Raw genomic sequence first — 19143 nt, 5'->3', positions numbered from 1 at the left:
ATAGCAACGGGGCCTAGCCCCTCGGGCGCCGCCATAATCTGGGTCAGAGCCGCCGAGTGCGCTTCAAGGACAACACCTGATCCCAACATCTGATTCTTCTTGCCTAAAGTTGTAGACACCAAAAACACTACATCTATTTGTTTGTGCACGTCGGGTTGATTGCATTAGTCGAAACAGGGTGGACCACGTGAAGGTTGCAACCTCCCCACCAGCGCACTGGAAATGCCCTAGAGGTCAACCAGGGTTGTAGAGCGGAGTACAGGAGTAGGAGTACAGACAGGTACATAGTTCCCCGAAATGAATGGTACTTTATTATTACATGTGACCTGTCACAGTGAGGTGCTTTGTTTTGTATAAAGTGTCGCCACATCTAGGGCGCCGACAACGTTACAGTTTTCCATTTCGTCCCCAATGGCCGAAAGTGGTGAAAAACAAAGTGGCACAGTTGGCCTTCATCAGTCAATGGTATTTATTGGTATTCCCCAGAGATATCGCTGCTCTGCACCGGCCCCCCTCCCACCCCCATGAACTGTATTCACGCACATCGACCCGGCACAGACATATTTGCACTTTAGACTGTTTTACTGTTTTTAAAAAAAAATAAATCATGTTTCTCGGGGTATCTAAATGTTATTAGTTGTTTAAGTTATGACTATCGGATGGAAGCTGCATACCAAATCTCGTTGCACCTATGTGCAATGACAAAATATATTATTATTTATTATTATTATTGTTGAAGATAGCCACAAAATGCTGGAGTAACTCAGCGAAACAGGCTGCTGACCGACTGATCTCCAGTGTAATCCAGTGAAACCCACTGATCTCCAGTGGCCCTGTTGACAGACCATTTCCTTCCTGGGATAAATAAAGTTCTATCGTAAACTAGCATCTGCAGTTCCTTCCTACACAACGGTATTTATTGAGTGTGTACGAAAGAACAGTAGATCCTAGTTTTTTAACACTGAAGATATACACAATATGCTGGGAGTAACTCAGTGGGTCAAGCTGCATCTGTGGGCTGTAAACCTAACTGACCACGGATGCAAAAGATTTGACAAGATCTGGTTGGAGGATTGAAGTGCCACCATCTCCAAAATGTCTTTTCAGCCACACACTCAGTTAAGCTGCATTGGAAATCACTATAACAAATACGTGTCAGAATCGTGCTCCTAGGTCATAGGAACAGAATTAGGCCATCGAGTCAACTCTGCCATTCAATCAAGGCTGATCTATTTTTTCCTCTTGACCCCAATCTCCTGTCTTTTCCCTGTAACCTTATACACCCTTACCAATCAAGAACATATTCATCTCTGCTTTAAAAATACCCCAATGACTTGGCTTCCACAGCCGTTTGTGGTAATGAATTCCACAGATTTACCATCCTCTGGCTAAATAAATTCTTTATCTCCTTTACAAAGGGATGTCCTTTTATTCTGAGTGTGCCCTCTGGTCCTATACTCTCCCACAGGATGAAGCATCCTCTCCACATCCACTCAATCTAGGTCTTTCATTATTCATGAACCCCCTTGCTTTTGCACTGTCGTTTATGTTTCCTTGTTTTTTTCATAGTTTTCTATCTTTTAGAAATTTTAGATTTGATGTATAATTTAGTTTTGTGTGTCTATGTGTCTGTGATGCTGCTGTAAACATGGTTTTCGTTGCACTTGAATCTTACTGTATTTGTTCATATGGCAATAAACTTGACCTTAACAGTATTGTGGCTGATAGTATCATAACCCACACAGACTTAAGTGGTTCATGAAGGTAGCTTTCCGCATCGTTCTGAATAGGGATGGGTAATCTTCTTGCGTATGGCGTGCACAGCCTAAAGTTGTAGGACAAAGTTGTTCCATTTGATCTTATTTGATTGTGCACGCCGGGTTGATTGCATTCGGCGAAACAGGGCGGACCACGTGAAAGTTGCAATCTTCCACCCCGGGATGGGTAATAATCTCTGGTCTTGCAGCAACCATCATATTCTGTATTTGAATTAAAAACTTGGCATGGACACAGAGGTCATCATCAGATGATCTTTTACATTCTCTTGAGAAAGCAGTGAGCTATTCAGTTCAACGTCGTTTGACAGCGCAGATCTCTTCCAAGTTAAAATGATCCGCCAACAGAAAAGGAACATTAGTCATTCTTAAAATGGGGTCAAGATCACTCCCAACAACAATACTGGATATTTTTTTGTTATCTCAACTTCTGAAGTGAATGTACAATTCTGATGAAAGATAGTCAACCTGATATGTTTACTGTTTTCTTATCCATAATGCTGCCTCACTCACTCAGTGTCTCCAAATGTTTAAATCCACAGTTCGCCTGTTTTACTATTGTAACAATACTTAAAAAACGTGGTGCAAGTTTTTTTATTACACAGAGGGTGGTGAATGCCTGGAACATCCTGCCAGGAAGAGTGGTGGAGGCAGATATGAATGTGGCATTTAAGAGGCTTTTGGATCGGCACATGGATATGCAGGGATTAGAGAGATATGGATCACTGTACTGCTGCGGTAAGGCAGTGGAGCTGCTGCCTCACAGTGCAGAGACCCGGGTTCGATCCCACAGGTGGTGTCTGTGCTGAGTTTCTATGTTCACCCTGCGACTGAGTGGGGTATCTCCCTAGTGCTCCGGTTTCCTACCACATTCCAAATACATGCAGGTTTGTAGGTTAATTGGCTTCTATAAAAATTCTCCTGCTTTGTAGGACGTAGAACTAGCGTACAGCTGATCGATGGTCAGCATGGACTCGGTGGGCCGCAACACTTGTTTCCGCTCTGTATCTCTAAAACTAAAACGTGCAGGCAGAGGAGTTAGTCTTGCTTGACAATATTCAGCGCCAACATTGTGGGCTGAAGAGCCTGTTCCTGTGCTGTAAAGTTCTATGTTAAAGTGTTGCCATTCATTTCCGTCAATTTCCTATCAAAGCTTTTGTTTGAGCAAGCTAATTGTTAAGGATCTGCTGGACCCTAAATTTTCAGGGTAAACTCATAGAGGCTTCCAGCATGGAAACATGCCCTTCAACTCAATTCATCCATGCCGAATGTGAAGTCCCCCCATCCAAGCTCGCCCCATTTGCCTGCATTTGGTCCATATCATTCCAAACCTTTCCTATCCATGGACTTGTATTTGTCACTGATCTTAAAAAAAACGACACAGGTGCTGGAGTAACTCAGTGGGTCAGGAAACAGCTCTGGCCTGGGCCAGGCAGCATCTTTGGAAGACACGGACGATTTGGGTTGGGACCACTCTTCAGACTCAAGAAGAAGGGTGCCGACCCGAAAGGTCAGTTTTCGATGACTTCCAGTGGAGTCACTCCAGTAGTTTGTTCCTTTTTCGGCAAACCAGCATCTGCAGTTCCTTACATCTACTTGTCATTGACCTTACTTTGTTTAGGTCTCACAACTCTTCTAGAGTTAGTGTTACTTATAAATATCCATACTAGGGAGTGTACTCGTAGAAAATTCATACAGAGAATAATTTGAGTGTGGTTTATAATTGGGTTTGTTCCCCTCCTAGAAAATAATAGAAACAGCAGAGGCAACATTTGGAAAGAATGACATTACATTTATCACTAATTCATCATCCACAATTACTCCTCTGCAGACCTTAATAACAACAGGAAAGCAGACAAAACATTTTAAAATATAACTTTAGCAATCATAAATTTGCAATAGACACATCAAATTAAATGGAAGTCCTGTACTCTTGTTCATCATCTCAAGTTGATACAGATGCAACCAATGAATCACTTGTTAAATGTAGTATAGAAACACTATTCATGCAATAAATTAAAAAAAAATGAAATTGAAGTACAAGCAAAAATGGTAAATTAGAGATGGTGAAAATGAGAAGGAAAAGTAATATTCATGCACATGGGACATTAAAACATGTACACAGTTGCAAGCTGTGGAGAAAAAGAGTTGAGCGGCTCGTTGGATAACTCATGGAGCACAATGGGCTGAATGGTATCAGAATTCTATTATTTCTGTAACAGCAAACAGATAAAATAGGGTATTTACTATGAAAAAATAAAACAATGATATATTAAAAAAAGAACATAATAAACATGCAGTTTGTGTTTTCATAGTTTAGGTGAATATGACTAAACATGTTCAAAATACCTTTTTGTAGTGTAGGATCACTGAATTCTTAATGATTTGCCAAGTTAAGTAGTAGCGTTTAAAAACTTTTATTCAACCACGATGGTTATATGGCATCAGAGCAAAGCATTACATTATCTGGAGACCTTAACTAATATAACTAATGTCATAACTAGTAAAATAAAGAAACCATGGAACTGTAACTAAAGGACTGAAGACTGAACATGACTAGAGACAAAAGATATCCACCTAACGCTCTTACACAACAGAATATACTGCTGAAAAACAAGCTTCCTTGTCTATATAGGGTGATTGATGCCCTTTGAGTACAGCTATCCAGGACGAAACTCACAGGGGTTAAATTGCTTTGCATCCAGTTCACACTTATTGTACTTCATAGAGACACAGCTTTTGGACCTCCCTGTCTTATCAGAAACAACAATTCTGGGGGTCTCACACCTTGCAATGTGTAAGCTCTAACAATAGTGAAACATTAGGATCAGAGCGAAATATCTGAAAAATTCAGGGCTCACAGGCAGTAGGTGGCATCTTCGAGTAGTGTTTAGTTTTCATTTACATTTTACCATTCTATCGCAGTCGTTTCTCATATCACAACTGAGGGGGTGAATCATCTTTTTACTTAATTTTGCCCTTATTCAGCAACTACTTTCTAACAGTAGTCATTAATTAATGTTTAGTTTAGTTTAGTTTAGTTTAGAGATACAACATGGAAACTGGTCCTTCAGCCCACCGAGTCCAAACTAGCCATCGATCACCCATTCACGTTAGTTCTATGCAATATTATCCCACTCTCTCATCCACCTTGTACACACTGGGAGCAATTTGCAGAGGCCAATTAGTTAATTATCTGCACATCAACCACCGGGTGGCGCCGAGATGGCAGCCTCACCAGTAGCCTGTGTGTTATTTCAACTTTTTTCGTTATTTTTAGTGCGTCTAAAATGTATGTTTTAATGTTTCTCGGTATGTCTTATCAAGTCAAGTCAAGTTTATTCATCACATACGCATACGAGATGTGCAGTGAAATGAAAAGTGGCAATGCTCGCGATTGTGCAAAAAAACTGCAAAACAGAATGGAACAGAATCTCAGTAATTACATATTTGTGGGAGTGAAAAAAAAGAAACAGCATTTTAAAAAAAAGACACCACACTACATTAAATTGGTACAGTAAGTTAGTCCCGGATGAGATAGTTTACAGTCCTAATGGCCTTTGGGAAAAAACTCCTTCTCATCCTCTCTGTTTTCACAGCATGGCAAAGAAGGCGTTTGCCTGACCGTAGCAGCTGGAAAGTCTGTTGCTGGGGTGGAAGGGCCGAGTGTAGTTCCCATAGTGCGTTCGGCCAAACGCACTACTCTCTGCAGAGCCTTCATGTCCTGGGCTGAGCAGTTCCCAAACCAAATTGTGATGTTTCCGGACAAGATGCTTTCCACAACCGCTGAGTAGAAGCACTGGAGGATCCCCAGAGACACTCTGAATTTCCTCAATTGCCTGAGGTGGTAAAGGCGCTGCCTTGCCTTACTCACCAGTGCGGCAGCTTGTGTGATGTCCATGTCAGATCCTCTGAGATGTGGACTCCCGGGTATTTAAAGCAGCTCACCCTATCCACAGTATCCCCATTTATCTTCAATGGTGTGTACGTCCTCGGATGTTGTGCCCTCCTAAAGTCCACGATCAGCTCCTTAGTTTTTTTTGACATTCAAGAGGAGGCCGTTGTCCTGACACCAGAGTGCCGGAGTTTCCATCATCCCGACGAGAAGGCTCAGACAGCGGACCGTCGGCAAAGGCCCTGACCTCCACGGGTGAACAAAGGAGGAAGATGACTGAACTTTATTACCTTCCATCACCTTGAGGAATGTTGATGCCACTGTTCCACTGTGGTGGATGTTTATGTTAAATTTATCGTGTATTGCGTTCTTTTTACTTGTATGGCAACTCAAATATCACTACCTTAATTGGGGTTGTGACAATAAATGTGAACTTGAACACCGGAGCATCCAGACGGAACCAACGTGGAGAACGTGCAAACTCCACACAGACAGCACCCGAGGTTAGGATGGAACCCGGATCTCTGACACTACGAGGCAGCAGCCCTACTGACTACCTCACTGTGCAGTGAAGATAGACACAAAATGCTGGAGTAACTCAGTGAGACAGGCAGCATCTCTGGAGAGAAGGAATAGGTGACGTTTCGGGTTGAGACTCTTCTTCAGACTGTGCAGTGATCCTGTTTGGATTTTTTTCCCCTTTTGTCCATTGGGAATGGAGCCAATTATTACATAGAATTACTCTCAAAACAACTGTTTTAGCACAGACCAAGAATTAAACCTGGGAACCATTCTTATCTGCATGGTTTATTATCACATCTGCAGTGTTTACAGACCAAACCATCAGAGAATATCGCAACAAGCTGGGATTTTGGTTCCACAAGTGCAATATTTCATTTTGGTCCACAGCATTCTCCCCGATGAAAATTCTACAAGAGATCTACTTAGCCTTCACCCAACCTCAAAAGATTACGATAATTGACAATACTCCCTCGAGCATAAGCTACATATTGCACTCGTCAAATGTTCAGCATGAACTGATTTTTTAATGCCCAATGGAATCAGTTCAGTGGCGAATTGTTAAATGTTTCCTCGATTAATTTAATCATTGGAGAATACACTCCCACCTCCCACAAAGCTTTCAAAATATATTTTCAGAAAACTGCCACTTTATTTACTCGGATTTAAAGATAATAGCGCTATAAATATATTGTATGAATCCAATTATTTTAATTATAGTTCTACCAAAATTTACTCTTTAATCATATCAGCATTTGTGAGATACTTTGTAAAAATTAAAACATATGTGTCAGCACGTGTTCAGTTGACGGCATTCGTTTCTACTCGTGGTGGTTGTCGGTTCAAATCTAGTCCAAAGACTCAAGTGTAAAAAAAACATTGAGCAGAGATGGATGAAATGTTCAAATGAAGTCATGACCTTGCCTCACAGGTAGACTGAAAAGATCCTTGGAGCATTGGGGTAGAAGAAGTAACATGGTATGAATATTGATTTCTCTAACTTCAAGCAACCCCTGCATTCCCTCCCTCTCCATCCCTCCCCCACCCAAGTCGCACCAGTTTCTTGTTCTCACTGAGCAAACAGCTAACAATGCCTCTATTTCCTTTACCATCGTTACTTTTTTGCATATCTTTCATTCATTTGATCTATATCTCTCTACATCACCATCTATATGTCTTGTTTCCCTTTCCCCCACCCCTGACCAGTCTGAAGAAGGGTCTCGACCCGAAACATCACCCATTCCTTCTCTCCAGTCCCGCTGAGTTACCCCAGCATTTTGTGTTTACCTTTGGCTCGTTTATGCTTCTGCTTTTTAAATCAGAGGCATGGGTGTGATGAAGAGAATAGAAGGTTATACTGAGATGAATTGGTGGAACCAAAATTGGAAAAGACATTAGATCAGGATGCTACACATCATAGAAACATGTATAATAGATACCTAAGCATATGTCATTAACTCAGAGTGCCCTTACATTTTTTGATAATCAGCACCTTAAAAATGTTTTGTTTTTTTAAACCTTTATTATGATGTAGGAAACAAGGCAATTAATTTGCACAATATAGTTGTCGAAAGATAATCAACGAATAAATCTGTTCCCTTCCCCACATATATTTTCCGATCTGAGATGTTTCCGATTTCGATTACACATAAGGAATGAGGCCTTAGTTTAAATACTCACCCCCATAAAACATGTAGTCTTTCATCAATATTGTTCTGAAATGCAGTTTCTTCAGAGTGAAATATCAATGTACAGAGAAGGCTCATTAAGCACACTTTACTCAAATTTCATGCAAATTATTCAAAACAGGTGGTGGAGCTGCTGCCTCACAGTGCCGGTGACCAGGGTTTGATCTTTAAGCTGGAGTGCTGTCTGTGTGAAGTTTGCATGTTCTCCTTGTGAATACATGGGTTTCCTCCGGGGGCTCCGAGGTGCAAACGGACTTGGGAGTGCTGGTGCAGGACTCCCAAAAAGTAAATTTGCAAGTCGAATCGGTAGTAAGTAAGGTAAATTCAATGCTAGCATTTATATCAAGAGGACTGGAATACAAAAATTCCACAGTATCACCAACCTCTGGCCAAAGAGATCCGTCCTTTTTAAATCTCCAAATTTTAAAATCTCCTTTCTAAAGGTACGTCCTTTTATTCTGAGACGTGCCCTCTGCTCCAAGACTCTCGCACATCCTCTCCTCCTCAATCATCCACTCTATCCAGCAACTGCTCGAGGGCAGGAGAGATGCAGATGCCCGTCCCGCTGAGTTACCCCAGCATTCCGCGTCTATCTGTTTATTTGCACTTTATCTGTGTCAGTGGTCTGAGAAACGACTACTGGAGTTTTAAACAGATCTTTATTCAAAAGTTCGATATCCAGTATACAGGTTCTCCAGACACGTCTGCCCACAATGGTGGTCAGCGCTGAACTAACGTGCACAAGTGAAAAACCCCGCGAAACAAGCAGCCCCTCCCGAGTCACATGACCGCGGCTTCCGAACGCCGGGTTCGACATATGCGTGTGCTAGCGGGCGCCGCTACACGGTTTTATTTATTCATGTGTGTATATATTTATACAATGCTATATGGACACTCTGATCTGTTCTGTATTCATGCCTTCTATATTCTGTTGTGCTGAAGCAAAGCAAGAATTTCATTGTCCTATCTGGGACACATGACAATAAACTCTGGACAAAAATGCTGGAGAAACTCAGCGGGTGCAGCAGCATCTATGGAGCAAAGGAAATAGGCAATGTTTCGGGCCGAAACCCTTCAGGAAGGAAATAGGTAACGTTTCGGGCCGAAACGTTGCCTATTTCCTTCGCTCCATAGATGCTGCTGCACTCGCTGAGTTTCTCCAGCATTTTTGTCTACCATCGATTTTCCAGCATCTACAGTTCCTTCATTAAACAAATGACAATAAACTCTCTTGACTCTCTGGAATGGAAGACTTTGTTTCAGCTTTGTTTCATCCTTTCAAAAAGTAAAAGCATGGGAATAATCTCCACCCTGCTATAGTTACCCAACCAGATGCAACTAAATTTAAAGTAGCTCTCTCTTCCCAATAACCCTTCCTGGCTTAAGCCCTCCCTCCACCACCTCCAGTTTAAATTCCATTTGGAGGACCAAGAAACCAAGAACGTCGCTGCCATTGTGTGCTGGAGGCAGCCGGTGGGAGCAAAGATCCTAGAGGAGCGCTCCTCTATAGGAGATTGAGAGGGGATCCTATAGAAACTTACTTAAGGGGTTTGGACAGGCTAAATGCAGGAAGATTGTTCCCGATGTTGGGGAAGTCCAGGACAAGGGGTCACAGCTTAAGGATAAGTGGTAAATCTTTTAAAACTGAGATGAGAAAAAACTTTTTTCACACAGAGAGCGGTGAATCTGTGGAATTCTCTGCCACAGAAGGTAGTTGAGGCCACACAGTTCATTGGCTATATTTAAGAGGGAGTTAGATGTGGCCCTTGTGGCTAAAGGGATCAGGGGGTATGGAGAGAAGGCAGGTACAGGATACTGAGTTGGATGATCAGTCCATGATCAGTCATGTACAGTACTTGACCTACGGCATCACTTCCTGGTTCGGGAGCTGCAAGGCGTACGAACGGCACCAACTAGACAGGATAGACAGCCATCTCCATCATCAAAGACCCTTACCACCCATCGCATGACATTTTCTCCATCCTGCCATCTGGGAAGAGGTACAGGAGCATTAGCTGCAAAACCAGCAGGATGCTCCTCAGCTTCTTCCCACAGTCTATAAGACTGCTAAATGGACTTTGCCCCCTGCCAAGTATCGCGCACAAACCCCCACACTGCAGCAGAGCCACTGTTGTGCCGCTGCCGGTCGGAACGCCTGTTGAATGTTTAGTAGAGTGTTAAATTTGTTCATGATACATGTATTTTTTTTATTTCTATTTATTTTTCATGCACACTGAATGGACACTGGTTGAGCAACGTTTTTTTGTTTCCTCTGGGTATGCGAATACTCAGGAAATGACAATAAAGATATACTATACTATACTATACTATACTATATACTATACTTTGTTGCAACTGTGGTTGTTTTAAAGTGGTCTATAAATAAAGTTATTATTATAATTATTATTATTACTATTATTATTATTATTATTAGTATCAGCCGTGATCATATTGAATGGCGGTGCAGGCTCGAAGGGCCGAATGGCCTACTCCTGCACCTATTTTCTATGTTTCTATGTATCTTTGGACGGGAACGCGCCTGGAACGGGGGGGGGCGCGCATGGAGCGGCGGGAGCGCGCACGGGAACGCGCCGAGCTCCCGGAAGCCGACGATTCTCTTTCTATACAGGCGCGGCGGCGGTGGCGGCTTGACTCTCCTCTCTCCCTCCACCTCCTTCATCATCCGTGGCCTCGGACTCCTCTTCCTCTCGCGTCCGGACGGTGCGTGGTGGGAGGCGGCTCCACCGCGGGGCTGAAGGAGGGAAGGAAGGCTACTTTGACTAGGCCGGGCACGCTTGTCGGTCTGTAGGAAGGAACTGCAGGCTTTCACCCAAGATCGATACAACCTGCCGGAGTAACTCAGCGGGACAGACAGGCAGCAGCAACATCTCTGGACAGAAGGGACGGGGGAAACATCACTTATTCCTTCTCTCCAGAGATGCTGCCCGCCTGTCTGTCCCGCTGAGTTACACCGGCATGTTACATGTTCATGTTGTGTCGATCTTGGGCTTGTTGGGTGATCCCGTGGCTTCACCTCTCCAGGGCAGGGCCTGGACCCCAAACATCCATCGCTTTTCTACTAGGCCTCCACAGATGTTGCTCCACCCTCTGTGATTTCATCCTTGTTTATCATGGTTTGGTGGATGTTACTGCTCTGAATGAATCTGTCAAGTTTAGTCCAAGCATGTTGCAACAACTAGGGATCAAGATGTCACTTGGCAATTGAATTTCAAACTATAAAAATATTTTTGTTTAAGAAGGAACTGCAGATGCTGGAAAATCGAAGGTAGACAAAAGTGCTGGAGAAACTCAGTGGGTGCAGCAGCATCTATGGAGGGAATATATATGGAGAGAAAAATATTTTTGTTGTTCTTTTCAGCAGCAGTAATTTAAATTAAATAGGGAACTGCAAATGCTGGCTTACACTGAGGATAGACACAAAATGTTGGAGTAACTCAGCAGGGCAGGCAGCATCTCCGGAGAGAAGGGATGGGTGACGACGAGATGTTAAATGTTTAAGAAAGAACTGCAGATGCTGGAAAAATGCTGGAGAAACTCAGCGGGTGAGGCAGCATCTATGGAGAGAAGGAAGAGGCGACGTTTCGGATCGAGACCCTTCTTCAGACTGATGAGTCTGAAGAAGGGCCTCGACCCAAACATCGCCCATTCCTCTCCATAGATGCTGCCTCACCCGCTGAGTTTCTCCAGCATTTTTTGGTCTACCTACCAAATGTCAAATGGTAGTTTTACCTTTTTTCCTTTCAGGATTGTTGGTGGAAATGTCTCGGTCAAAGAAGATCGGGAATCACAACAATGGCAGAAAGAAAAACATGGCAAAGCTGTGGAAGACCAAAAGGCGAACTAAAGATTTAGACCAAGTTCATGAAGACATGAAACCGGAAAATGCAAGCAAATTACTGCACCAGGCTGCAGACTGCGACGTTACTGGAAATGCACAGTTCTACTGCTTGCACTGCGCGTAAGTAACTGTCCTGTATCAACAATGTGTTATTTACATTAATGTACATCTTAGATGGTCGAGGTCTGATGGGGGCCAAGGACGGAGTCTCGGGGTTCGAGAACGAAGTTGGGCCGATGTGGAGCGGCCTTCGATCCGAGACATTGCGTGCAAACGTTGCTTGTCCAAGAACAACAGCATTATAGAAGATCCCACACGTCTCCATCACGGACTGTTCACTCTGCTGCCCTCAGGGCAAAACGTATCGCAATATAAGGAGCAGAACGACCAGGTTTTGCAACAGCTTCCCACCGGGCCAACATAGAACATAGTGTAGGTGCAGGAGTAGGCCATTCGGCCCTTCGAGTCTGCACGGCAATTCAACATGATCATGGCTGATCATCCAACTCCGTATCCTGTACCTGCCTTCTCTCCATACCTCCTGATCCCTTTAGCCACAAAGGCCACATCTAACTCCCTCTTAAATATAGCAAATGAACTGGCCTCAACTACCTTCTGCGGCTGAGAATTCCACAGATTCACCACTCTGAAATTTTTTATTTCTCATCCCGGTCCTAAAAGACTTCCCCTGAGCAATTTATCTTCTGCGGGAATGTTACATTTAATGGTATTGTATTGAACACATCTGCAATCAGAGAGATGTCCAAAGGACAGGCCCTTTCAGTCCATTCTGTGCTTGGAATTTTGGAATGTGATAAAACTGATTTTGCTGAAGGTAGTAAGAGGGAGGGGTGAGGATTATGAAGATGACAAGACTCGTCCACTAACTTGTTTATTGGACACTGAGGAGATACTGTCTTCACTTTTCCTATTGTTATAGGTCAAACCTAGTTGCAGCCAGTTATTTAAAAGTACTTTTAAACCTCAAAATAATAAATAGTTTAAAAACTAATTCTTCCATAAACTCCCTCCGTTCCCAGCAGTTTAGAAAAGCAGACAAGCAAAACACCCAAGGAGAATAAAGTTTTAAAAATCCGGTGCTAAATCTCGCTTGTTCTGTGTGCACTTGGACAATGCTGAGGGACATTTTTACACCAGAGCTTGACGTGGATTATTAACTCGGTCAACAGGCTAAACTATCTCTAAGCCAAACTAACGCTAACTTCATATTCGATGTCAAGAGTTGAAGATTAAGTTTAAGAGTACACAAAAGGACACTTTGTCTAGCACTCTGGTGCCAGGATAACAGCCTCCTCTTGAACATCAAAAAAACGAAGGAGCTGATCATGGACTTTAGGAGGGCACATCATCCGAGGACGTACACTCCATTGAGGATAAATGGGGATCCTGTGGATAGGGTGAACTGTTTTAAATATCTGGGAGTCCACATCTCCGAGGATATGACATGGGCATCACACGCCTCAGCACTCGTGAGTAAGGCAAGGCAGCGCCTTTACCACCTCAGGCAATTGAGGAAATTCAGAGTGTCTCCGGGGATCCTCCAGTGCTTCTACGCAGCGGCGGTGGAAAGCATCTTGTCCGGGAACATTACCATCTGGTTTGGGAATTGCTCCGCCAAGGACAAGAAAGCTCTGCAGAGAGTAGTGCATGCGGCCGAACGCACTATGGGAACTTCACTCGCCCCCCTGCAGGAACTATACATCAGGAGGTGCAACTCCAGAGCCAACAATATCATGAGAGACCCCTTCCACCCCTGCAACGGACTGTTCCAGCTGCTACGGTCAGGCAAACGCCTCCGTTGCCATGCGGTGAGAACGGAGAGGTTGAGAAGGAGTTTCTTCCCAGAGGCCATTCGGACTGTAAACGCCTATCTCACCAGGGACTAACTCTACCGAACGTTTTTTCTTCCATTATTTATTATGTAAAAGAATATGTGTGTTATGATTGTGTTTATAGTTTGTTTGGTTGTTTGTCTTTTGCACAAAAGTCCGCTAGCATTGCCACTTTCATTTCACTGCACATCTCGTATGTGTATGTGACAAATAAACTTGACTTGACTTGACTTGAAAGTGCTGGAGTAAACCAGTGGTTCAGGCAGCATCTCTGGAGAACTTGGATAGGTGACATTTTTATGTTGAGACCCTTCTTCAGATATTGGGAGCGGGGGGGCGGGGGGGGGGAGAGAAGAAAGCTGCAAAAGGGGAGAGGCAGGACAAAGCATGCAAGGTAATTGTCATATGCATTGGTAATAGAATAGTGAAATTCTCACTTGCTGCACATAAAATGTAACAAAACAACAAATTCAGGGACAATAATCAGTAATACAAGAAATGATCAATAATAGTAATGCTAGCTTAGACAAAAGTGCTGGAGAAACTCAGCGGGTGCAGCAGCATCTATGGAGCGAAGGAAATAGGCAACGTTTCGGTCTGAAACCCTTCAGGAAGGAAATAGGTAACGTTTCGGGCCGAAACCCTTCAGGGTTTCGGCCCGAAATGTTGCCTATTTCCTTCGCTCCATAGATGCTGCTGCACCCGCTGTGTTTCTCGAGCACTTTTGCCTGCCTTCAATTTTCCAGCATCTGCAGTTCCTTCTTATACAGTAATGCTAGCTTGTTGCCTCGACTTTGAAAATGGTGCCAAAAGCTGCCGACTTGTATGCAGTCTCAGCGGGCTATTTCTATACACTTTGTACTTAATCTGAAATTGTGTTTGTGTATAGTAATAATTTATTAAACTGTGTACAAAACAAAAATGTCAGTGTACCTCGGTACATATGATAATAAAGAACCATTGACCAAAGGGTGACTCAAAGGAGAGGAGAGCAGCAGATACAGCAGGCAATGATGAAAGCGAATGGCATGGTGGCCTTTATAACAAGAGGAATCAAATATAGGAGCAAAGAGGTCCTTCTGCAGTTGTCCAGGGCCCTCCCGGTCACACCCAGAGCATTGTGTGCCGTTTTGGTCCCCTAATTTGAGGAAGGACATTCTTGCTATTGAGGGAGTGCAGCATAGGTTTATAATGTTAATTCCCAGAACGGTGGGACTGTCGTATGCTGAGAGAATGGAGCGGCTGGGCGTGAACACTCTGGAGTTTAGAAGGATGGGAGGGAATCTCATTGAAACATATAAGATTGTTAAGGGCTTGGACACTTTGCGGTGGTGCAGGCTCGAAGGGCCGAATGGCCTACTCCTGCACCTAATTTCTATGTTACCTAATTTCTATGACACGCTAGAGGCAGGAAACATGTTCCCGATGTTGGGGGAGTCCAGAACCAGGGGCCACAGTTTAAGAATAAGGAGTAAGCCATTTAGAACAGAGACGAGGAAACACTTTTTCTCACAGAGTGGTGAGTCTGTGGAATTCTCTGCCTCAGAGGGCGGTGGAGGCCGGTTCTCTGGATGCTTGAATTTGATTCGAGCTAGATAGGGCTCTTAAAAATAGCAGAGTCAGGGGATATGGGGAGAAGGCAGGAACTGGGTACTGATTGGGGATGATCAGCCATGATCACATTGAATGGCGGTGCTGGCTTGAAGGGACGAATGGCCTGCTCCTGCACCTATTGTCTATTGTCTACTGCAGCAGTGACCAAAGGTGCATTAGGAGATAATTGGAAACTGATTTGAAAGGTGAGGGAGCAAAATATAAAGAATTAATAGATAGTCACGTCGGTTTAAAATGTTTCCAAATCATTTTAGTGACCTTTTATTGCTTCATTTGCAGGCGATATTTTATTGATCAGAGAAGTCTCAAAGAACACTTCAGAACAAAAGTTCACAAACGCAGGTAATGTTAATTGTCTTGAAAGGCAGTCCAAGACTCTTTAATGTTTCGGGAAGATGAGCATTGTCTGAGGCATCAAATCATAGAAAGCTGCAGCACGGAAACAGACCTTTCAACCCTGACGCCTGCATGTTACAGTGCCTCTCCTTAATGTTTGGGACAAAGACCCATGGTTTATTTATTTGCCTCTGTACTCCACTGTGCTGTACCTCTTTAGTTCCCTGCCTTTTACCGTAAGTGTCCTTCCAGTATTATTACCCTCCATAGTGCATTACCTCACACTTGTCTTTTTTTTCTCTAATACATTTTTTCTTTGCCTGAAAATAAGGGAAAGGAAAAGTGCAAAGTGAAAAGATAGAACCCCTAAACTAGCAAAGTAGTGTGGCCAAAGTAGCGTGGCCAAAGAGTGAATAAAGATATAAGAGAGGAAAAGGAAAAAAAAAGAAAGAAAAAAAAGAATAAAGTGGAGATATACCTGCCCCTCGTCATCTCCCCCCCACCCCCCCGCCCACCTCACCCAACCCATAATTAGGTGTTGCACCATACTATCCTTGTAAGATTTCGGTAAAGGGTGTCCGTGTCTTGAAAAATTGATCTGGTTTGAAAAATTGATCTGGTTTCACACTTGTCTGAGTTAAATTCCATCTGTCACTGCGCCGGCCAACTTTCCAGCAAACGTAACTCATTATACCACCATTATTACAAACAACAACGATCTAAGAATTGGTCACCGTGCTACACCACTTGTTACAGACTTCCATTTATAAAAGGCACCATCCACCAATACCCTCTGCCTCCTTTCAGCAAACCACATTCTGACACTTGCTGTGCATCTTACAAAATATGCTTTAATTGGGATGTGTCAAGAAATGCCATTGAAATTGAGTCATGATATATGATATCATCTTATAAATGGGATTAATATCGAGTGTTAATGTATGATACCATTCAATTGATCCAACAAATCCCTGGCACTTTGTCCATTTGGCCACTCATGTACTGTACACACCAGGGTATGATATGGGGCATTGCAGATCTCCTGAATCTTTCATTAGCTTTATTTGAGCATGTTTCCGTCGAGATTACAGGACGGCAATTTGGAATAGTTTACATTCCCTCCATTGTCTCAGTCCCCACCCGCTGGCCATCATGAAAGCCAATTCCACAACATCTTCTGCATAATAATGGCTTGTTACTCTGAACTGAGGAAATCTCCAAACCTAAATTTGATGTCACCATTTCTGATGTTTATGCATGCACAATTCTAAGAGTTTATTTGGTGCTTGATAATGGGAATCCTGGCTTGTCTCCTTTGTCCAATGCAGCATTATGCTTGACAGATTAGAGACACAACTTCACCTGTATCAGGGACTTAACAAATTAAACTTGTTGACCATTTGGGGTAGTCATCCTCAGTTGAAGATGTTTAAATCAGTGTCTCAAATGCAATTGACTCCTGGAACAAAACCATGACAGAGATCTGCTAACCTTTGCTGATGAATAAAATCAAAGGCATCAAGCTCTTGTCCTGATTTTTGTAGGTTTGTTTTCTTTCCAGACTAAAAAAATTGAGGGAAGAACCGTACACGCAGGAGGAGGCAGAGCGAGCAGCCGGGATGGGATCCTACATCCCAGCAAAGAAGGTCAAGGTCGAGACACAGGCCGCGGAAGAGGAAATGACAGTAACATAACTCATGGACAAGATACGTTTTGTTCTTGCAACTGCTGTTAATTAAGAACTGGCTTTGATCGTGCTGATTTATTGACCATCTTTCAAGTTAAAATTATATTAAAAATACGCCCAAAACCAGTAACACGAAGCAAACCGTGATGCTTTATTGGCTGAATGTGGCTATCGTCCAGCATCTTGAATTGATTGATTGAAACGTACAGCATGGAAACGGGCCCTTCAACCCAAGTCTATGCTGACCATCGATCACCAGTTCACACTAGTTCCATGCTATCCTACTTTTCCATCCACTCCCTACATATTAGGGGCAATTTACGCAGGGCAAGTAACCTACAAACCCACGTGTCTTTGGGATGTGGGAGGAAACCGGATCACCCGGAGGAAACCCATGTGGTCACAGGGAGGACGTGCAAACTCTACACAGACAGCACCTGAGGTCAGGATTGTAGGTTACTTGTCCTGTATTACCAATATAAATCTAGTTTTAATCATGGTTCAACAAGTGTCTGAAGAAGCGTCTTGACCCGAAACATCATCTGCCCATTTCCCCCCACAGATGCTTCCTGACCCGCTGAGTTCTTCCAGAGATGGACGCAAAGCGCTGGAGTAACTCGGCAGGTCAGGCAGCATCCCTGGAGAAAGGTTGGGACCCGTCTTCAGGCTGAAAGTAGGGGGCGGGTGGGGTGGGGGGGTGAAGAGCTGGAGGCGAGGAGCATCTGGAGTTTCATGTATCGCCATCTAACATCTAACAACCATCTCCGGGAAGATGCAGGGAATTCAAAAATTAATGTACTGGTTAAACTCAGAAAGGTTTTTTTTTTCCAGAAAAGTGGTATAAATCACACCAGTTATAAACAACCATTGTTTAAGAAGGAACTACAGATGCTGGAGAATCGAAGGTTACACCAAAAAGCTGGAGAAACTCAGCGGGTGCAGCAGCATCTATGGAGCGAAGGAAATAGGCAACGTTACCTATTTCCTTCCTGAGGGGTTTTGGCCCGAAACGTTGCCTATCTCCTTCGCTCCATAGATGCTGCTGCACCCGCTGAGTTTCTCCAGCACTTTTGTCTATCTTCGATTTTCCAGCATCTGCAGTTCTTTCTTAAACATGATTGATCGTTCTATCAGTCTGAAGAAGGGTTTCGGCCCGAAACGTTGCCTATTTCCTTCGCTCCATAGATGCTGCTGCACCCGCTGAGTTTCTCCAGCTTTTTTTGTGTAACCTATAAACAACCATTGTTGTGTTGTATTCAATTTATTGTCATTATCTCATACTAGAGACAATGAAATGAATTTTCCTTACAGTCAAGTATCATAAAATAAATAAATAAATAAATAAATAAATAAAACATATTAAAATGAAAAGAAAAAAAAATCCTGTTGGACTGTGTCATGTGCCCAACAGCTCCTGGGCTGCAACTTTATTTATAGAACGCTGCAGAGGCCATCTGCAAATCTTCTTCGTACATTTCACTTTATTTCGAGATCCTCGTGCATCACGGGTTTGATTGCCTGCTGCAGGCTACAACATCACCAGGCACAAGACCTTTGCAGCATCAATTGGAATTCCTTCCATGTTAACACAAAACACACTGCTCTGTAAGGCAGCATGTATATTGGCCTGCAGAAACAAGAGATGGCGGTTTACAAAACAAAAGACAAAAGTGCTGGAGTAACTCAGTGGGTCAGGCAGCATTTCTGGAGAAAAGGAACAGATGACGTTTCGGGTCGGGACCCTTCTTCAGACTGAGAGTCAGGGGAAAGGGAGGCACAGGAGTAGGCCATTCGGCCCTTCGAGCCAACACCGCCATTCATGGCTGAAAAGATACAGAACAAATCAGCCGTCACCGATGGTGAAGGAGCCCACAATGGTCCAATGTTGGCTGTGGAGGGGGTGATAACGAAGGGATA

The 19143-nt window shown here is 43.4% G+C and overlaps 1 protein-coding gene across 2 annotated transcripts; it reads left to right on the top strand.

The window, feature by feature from the left end:
• Positions 1–243: 243 nt before the first annotated feature.
• Positions 244–17352, top strand: znf593 (zinc finger protein 593). 2 transcript variants are annotated; one of them, XM_055656592.1, is made up of 4 exons: positions 244–280; positions 11643–11856; positions 15483–15545; positions 17101–17352. In XM_055656592.1, the coding sequence occupies exons 2-4, from the start codon at positions 11657–11659 to the stop codon at positions 17231–17233; spliced, it is 396 nt and encodes a 131-aa protein (XP_055512567.1). In that variant the 5' UTR covers positions 244–280; positions 11643–11656; the 3' UTR covers positions 17234–17352. The 2 variants fall into 2 exon arrangements, with proteins under 2 accessions (XP_055512567.1, XP_055512568.1); XM_055656593.1 differs by lacking the exon at positions 244–280 and adding an exon at positions 10443–10598.
• Positions 17353–19143: the final 1791 nt, after the last annotated feature.

This window comes from Leucoraja erinacea, chromosome 26, assembly GCF_028641065.1.
Source record: "Leucoraja erinacea ecotype New England chromosome 26, Leri_hhj_1, whole genome shotgun sequence".
NCBI classification, from domain to species: Eukaryota; Metazoa; Chordata; class Chondrichthyes; order Rajiformes; family Rajidae; genus Leucoraja; species Leucoraja erinaceus.
The sequence above is the reverse complement of the archived record's forward strand: the minus strand, read 5'-3'. Positions and strand labels throughout refer to the sequence as shown.